The 6,259-nt window shown below is 40.2% G+C and overlaps 1 protein-coding gene across 1 annotated transcript in view; it reads right to left on the minus strand.

Annotated features, from left to right (window-relative positions):
* Positions 1–425: 425 nt before the first annotated feature.
* The window catches only part of LOC107989207 (voltage-dependent calcium channel subunit alpha-2/delta-2-like), a 25,557-nt gene continuing 19,723 nt past the window's right edge, over positions 426–6,259 (minus strand). The window contains exons 3-16 of the mRNA XM_017036472.1: positions 5,592–5,708; positions 5,081–5,140; positions 4,452–4,496; positions 4,114–4,249; positions 3,872–4,003; positions 3,715–3,772; positions 3,556–3,606; positions 2,267–2,366; positions 2,016–2,177; positions 1,811–1,921; positions 1,607–1,685; positions 937–986; positions 699–788; positions 426–542 (exon numbers count right to left, since the gene is read on the minus strand). Coding sequence (XP_016891961.1) covers positions 441–542; positions 699–788; positions 937–986; positions 1,607–1,685; positions 1,811–1,921; positions 2,016–2,177; positions 2,267–2,366; positions 3,556–3,606; positions 3,715–3,772; positions 3,872–4,003; positions 4,114–4,249; positions 4,452–4,496; positions 5,081–5,140; positions 5,592–5,708 — 1,293 coding nt within the window. The 3' untranslated portion in view covers positions 426–440. The remainder of the gene's footprint in view (positions 543–698; positions 789–936; positions 987–1,606; positions 1,686–1,810; positions 1,922–2,015; positions 2,178–2,266; positions 2,367–3,555; positions 3,607–3,714; positions 3,773–3,871; positions 4,004–4,113; positions 4,250–4,451; positions 4,497–5,080; positions 5,141–5,591; positions 5,709–6,259) is intronic.

Consider the following 6,259-nt stretch of genomic DNA (forward strand, 5'->3'; position numbering starts at 1 on the left):
GAATTGTCTCAGTAAAACGAACCACCGAGTTTCTACGACTTTACGGTTAGCTACGTTAGCATTCGGAGGTAAATTAGTCTTGATTTTAATTTTTAACTCGTTTTCTAGGCAAAAATGTAGCCATGGTTGTTAACATTTTTCCAAATCGTAAACGAGGGTGACGTTTCTTATTAAATTAAAATTAAAGAAAACATTATCACATTTATTTAAAATATATTAAAAGTCTAATTTTACTACTGTTATTTTGTTCTACTCTGTCAATGGCGCCGCACTGACGTCAGATGATCGTCACAAACTCTGATCCCATTCGTCACACAAACTAATGCTTTAGGATATCAATGGCAACAGTGCCACTCTGTGGTCATAGTTGGTACTACAACTATGACATGCTTTATTTTATGAAATACATTTCTCCGATGTTTTAGTGCAGAGAAAAACGCTCACAGCTGCTGTGACGTCATGACCAGTTTGGTTACCTGTAGGTTTCCATCCATGGTGAGATTAAACACAGGCAGAGTTCCAGTGACGACCATGCCGAGACCCTGGAGAGTCCAGAGAGAGAATCAAACTGAGGCATTTGTATTGTGTGATCTAACATCGATAATAACACAATCTCCCAGGTACACAGTAGTAGTGGCAGTAGTAGTATTTAGTAGTATTTTTATTAAAAAAAACAGTACTTGAGTCAGCAGTATTACCAAAGCATCCTGGTACACATTGGTCCACTGAACCTGTTTGGCATCGCTGCCGGCCAGAACCATTGGGCGACCCAGAACGTCAAGGTACTCCTGTCAGACCAGAGGAGATCACGACCAACGTCAGCTTCACAACAAGTAACATCAGGGTGTGAGGGAGGGGTGAGGAGGTGGGGGGGGGGTGTGGTACTAGAACCAATCAATGTGGATCAGCTGTGTTAGAGGCACCAGACAAACCCACCTGGGTGTTAATCCTTATGGCACAGATGGAACGGATCTCGAAATAGTAACCTGGAAACAACGGATAGACGTGAATAGACAGAGCTGAGAAACAGTCAGAGAGAAGAAGCATCTTAGAAGAATCTTCTGAAGAAAAAAAAAAAAAAAACCCCCGACACATGGGTGGTGCTCATAAATATTCCAGATTTTACTCCGTGTTACCAGAGCGGTGAGTCAGCTCCTTCAATCCCACAGATGGGAAGTGGAATGAGAGAAACCGCTGAGCCTGAACAGCAACAACCACCAGCATTTTTACAGTTCAACAGAGACGGTCGGTCAGCTGACGTCTGATGAGGACCAGCGCCACGGAAAAGACCTGTCCTAAACCTGGTTGTTTTGAGATGAACCGATAACCAGGAAAAACTCAGATTTCTGTTTCTAACAAATAGTCAAAGGAATGTTTGATATTTCATTTTTGCTATAAATTCAATTAATGCTTCAACAGAGGAGTTTCCTGTTCTGAGAAAAGTATTAAACTGGACTGAAGGAAAAGGAAAAGACACGATGCTCATGTTCAGAGATGCTGCCCTCCGTCTCTGTTTTCTAACATCCAATAATCTAATAATTAATGCCCATAAAAACTTGAGCTAAAAAGTTGAAATTCAAAGTAGCCACCAGTAGAGGTCACTCACCTTTGTTGGTACACGCTATCCATTGTAAGGGTGTGACATCATAGTTATGCTGACCCACAGAAAAGGTAAACACCCGAACCTTTGTGGGGAAAATACAAAAATTAAGAGATTAAAAAATTAAATAAATAAAAAAATACACATGAATATTTCCAGTTGGAAAAAAATGTTATTGGTGAAAAGTGAAATAATCAGGAATAAACCCACGGTTTTGTTGGGCCAGTTGTACTGCATGAAGACCTCCTGGGCTCTGTCCTCTCCTCCATCAGTGAACAACATGATGATTTTATTACAGTTGGCTCTGGGGACATTTGTTTTCTAAAGAAAAAAAAGAGAAAAAAGAAAATATTAAAGTCAATGATCGAACCGTAACGTGATCCCATATTTTTCTAAGCCGACTTGTGACCCGTACGTTTAAAAGCTGGTTGAATGCAAAATGGAATCCGGACTTGTAGTCGGTGGTTCCTTTGGCCTGCATCTGCTGCACCGCCTCCTTGAAGATCTTCTTGTTCCGCACATTGGCCTGAACCAGATGTTTGAAACACGGGACCACGGCCTCGGCCTTCTCATTAAACTGAAGGACAGCAGGGAACAGAGAGAAGGGGGTGAGGAAGAGGTGAGGAAGAGGTGAGGAAGAGGGTGAGGGTGAGGTGAGATTCTCACTCTGGCCACGTTGACGTAGTCGTCATCAGACAGCGTGTCCAACATTTCCATCACCGATGCTTTGATCAGTTTTAGTGTGAGTCCACTCACACTGCCGCTCCTGAGAAAACACACACACACACACGTGTCCTCTGAGTCACACGCTCAAATACTGCACACATGCAGTAATAAAGGTGAACATGGGTACAGGAATATTTTTAGTAAGACGTACAGAACAACTCCGAATTCCAGCATCAGCAAATTCAATTTTTACCACAGCTGAAGCTGAAGAGTCTGTGGTCACAGGAATAAAATGTTTAGGAATATACTCTCTCTCTGTATACATACACAGTACTGCATATACTACATTATGAATACTGCTAAGGTACAGTATTGTGCAGTAAGTGATCAGTTCATTTCCCTCCAGCAGCTTTTTTGTTTTCGTGTTTTTTGAGTCCACAGGAAACATTAAAGTAAACCCTGCAGCTCCGTTCAACACGTCAGCAACAAAACCTTTGTGTTGTTTTTTTGTTTGGTTTTTTTTTCAAATGCTGAGTTCAGACATACCATGTTATTCCTGCAGCATTATTTATTTATTCACCATTTGTGCTACGGCTGAAAAACAGCACGAAGAAATTATGATCATATTAATGCTGACGCTGGCCCAATGCATCATGGGACAAAACAGACCGGGCTGTTTCACGAAGCTTCATTTCTAAGGCCACTGTTCCACTGAATAACAGGATTAACACGTCAACAGTGAGTCTTTGTCACAGCAGAGAAAAAACTGAAATGGAGCAGTGAAAAAAAAAAACAGACAAATTGGTCTGATCCTCCAGAACTGAGTATACACACACACACATATATATATATATGTACATATCTGCCATTTTTGGACTCTGTTAAATGTTATTTATTGTTTTTATCTGAACCACAAAATATACTCTCATATACAAATACTAATACTTTATACTACAAATACTTTGTGCTAATTCAAAACTGCTCCACTACCACAAGCTAAAGGTGACCTTGACCTTGACCTTCAGACTGTCTGCTCCTGTCGTTGGGCAGATTATGCTGCCCTCCCAGCTCTCTCTGACGTTCAGTCAGTTCCAGATGCATACTCCCAGATACTTAATACTACTACCAACAACTACTGTTAAGTACTAGGAGGAATAAATAAAGCAATAAAGGCAAAAAAACCCAAGGGAATTCTATGAAGTGTGTTTCATTTGTTTTTGTCAATAATTGTATTTTAATTTTGTCCTAATGATGAGTTACTGAAGAGAGCGGCAGTGAAGTGTACTCACACATCGACGAGAATCACCATGTCTTTAGGAGACGAGGCTCCCTGGATATACCTGTGACAACGGAAAAGAAGGATCACAACATGGATTTGTCTCCAAATCTGATGTGGATGTTGACATGTTAAAGCAGCAGCAGCAGCAGCAGCAGCAGCAGCACCGTACCAGGGTCTCCTCCTCACATCGTACAGGTCAATTTTATCTGGAGCTTTCCAGGGTGTAGCTGTGAAGTGGAGAATAAATTATTATCGTGTTAAATTCAGCTTTTAGATAAAACCTAAGAATGTAAGAATGAATTTTAACAGGTCGTGTAACTGTCCACCTGGATAGTAGCGCGTGACTCCGGTGGCGCTCCCAAACGCCTGCCACAGCAGTGACGGATCCTCCCGACTGTTCTCCATGAAGACCTTCTCCAGCGCCTGAGTCCAGTTCAGCTCATTCAGAATGATGGGTGCTGATGGAAGGAGAGGAGAGGAGACGTGACGTGACGTTTAGGACAACTTCAAATAAAAACCAGGGTTTGTTAAAAGTGGAAGAAGAAAATAACGGAACGGATCTTCTTGCCTCCTTTATAAATATCTGTGGGAATCTGGACGGCCGTGTACGAGTAGTTGACGTTGTTCTTGAAGTTTGGATCGTAAACGAACTCCAGTTTGATGTGGGAGGGGTTCTCCACCTCCCCCTCCCCATCCAGGGAATACTGGAATAATGAGAGAAAAAAATTTAAGTTAAGCTGACGGAATAAAAAAGACGGTGACCTGAACTGTCAGACGGGTTCTGACCCCAACACTCCCACCCCCTTTGTCTTAGAACTTTTTGACTTGCTCCCAGGATCATTTCAGAAGGTACAACATCGACAAAAACAAAAACAATAAAAAAAAATATATTTTTATAAAACTCACATAATCCACTGCAGCCTTGGAGTCGTAGTAGGCCATGTCCAGTTCCTGAGAGACATAAAAATACATTTGGATTCAGGGTTGGTGGAGGTTTACAGAAACTGGCTTAAAATGGCACAAAAACATGATTGATCTGACAATAATTTCTGACCATTCAATTCTTACTGTACATCTTTTTCTGTCTTTTGTTTTTCATTATAAAATCTCACTTCTTTTTTTTAATGTGACTTTAATACAAAATCCTGAAAATACACCAGGTAACCATGGCAACTGGGAACATTTTTAACCAGCCTTCATTGTACCCTTACTCAGGCAGAAAAAAAAAACCTGGCTAGAAAAGTGGTTTAAAAATTCACGAGGTGTCGATCAAATAAAGACAAAGGACAGAAGTTCAGACATTAAAACACCCACCAGAGTCTAAAACCTGCTGCAAAATGAATTTTTTAAACAGTTTTAATGAAATGACACCGTGCAGAATCTTAAACTTCAAGGTTGTAATTTTTTTATTTTTTTTTAATCGTCTGGGTAAGAAAAAAACAAATCTATATTTTGCTAAACAAATAACTCTGAATTATCAACCTGTTGAGCCGTGATCAGAGTAAAGAGTGAATTAACACGTGTGTCAGGTTTACCTTGATTCCATCCTGCCACGGATGCTCCCGCTGCAGTCGCTCTGCTTCACTGGCCAACCTCTGAACATCAGCACAAGAGAAAAACACCGTGTCAGGAGGTGATGCCTTTACTGTCAGCAGATAAAACCAAAATCCTGGGCTTGGAAGTATTTTTTTTTTGCCTTTATTTAAATGTATTTATAACTAGGTATAGTCGGATAAAATCGGCCGACTGATATTATCAGCCCGATATTAGCATAACTGTGTAATATCTGTAAGAATCGTTAACAGTTTTTCCTGTAATAATGAAAACCTGATAACACGATGCCTGGGTTTCGTCAAATGATGTGTGCCCTAAAAATAGTTTTGGGGAAAAACCGCTGTATGTGAAAGTGAAAGTCACTAGATGGCAGCATTGCAGCTCGTTTTATTAATCAAAATAATACAATTGAATAATTATCTACTATTTTGCCTAATAATCTGTCATCCCAACAACAACAACAACAAAACAAACAGTTCCAGTATTACTTACAACCAGGGCTTTGCGTTTCTTAGCCAGAAGCTTCTCGATGTCTGAAGCCACTTTCTCCACAATCTTCCGAGGATGATTTCTGATGAGAGCAAATCGTCTTCTCTCTTCGTTGTAGATCTGAAATTTTACGACGAAAGAAACATAAGTCACAACATTGTGTTTTCATCTTCATCTTTAAGTACTGTGTATTTATGTTGAAAGTTAATGTGAATATCATCGACCAAACAGCATCATGACGGCCTGTACCAGGCTGAGTACACCAGCCTCATTTTGTTTCAACAAATACTGATACTAATTATAACTGAGGTCATTAGGACGGAGACTGTTTATCTCTGTATGGTTAGTTAATGCTATTACGTAACACACACACACACACTAAATAGTTCTGTTGTTGTCTGGCAGTAATAAGATATGTTAGTATCCACGCTGCCCCCTGTGGGAGGTTTTATTGGCAATTACTGAAAAAAAACCCTCAAGTAAGTAAGTGCAAAACAAAAACAGAATATTTTCATGACTTAATGTAACGAGACCGAGACATTTGTTCTAAATTAACAAGCACAAGCCGTCACTGGCAGCTTAATGATGACGTGAAGGCCAGCAGGGGGAGCCTGTACGGTTACTTACTAAATGTCACTAACCATTATTATTATTATTATTATTATTACAAC

Source organism: Cynoglossus semilaevis, chromosome 11 (genome assembly GCF_000523025.1).
Source record: "Cynoglossus semilaevis isolate Cse_v1.0 chromosome 11, Cse_v1.0, whole genome shotgun sequence".
Taxonomy (NCBI): domain Eukaryota; kingdom Metazoa; phylum Chordata; class Actinopteri; order Pleuronectiformes; family Cynoglossidae; genus Cynoglossus; species Cynoglossus semilaevis.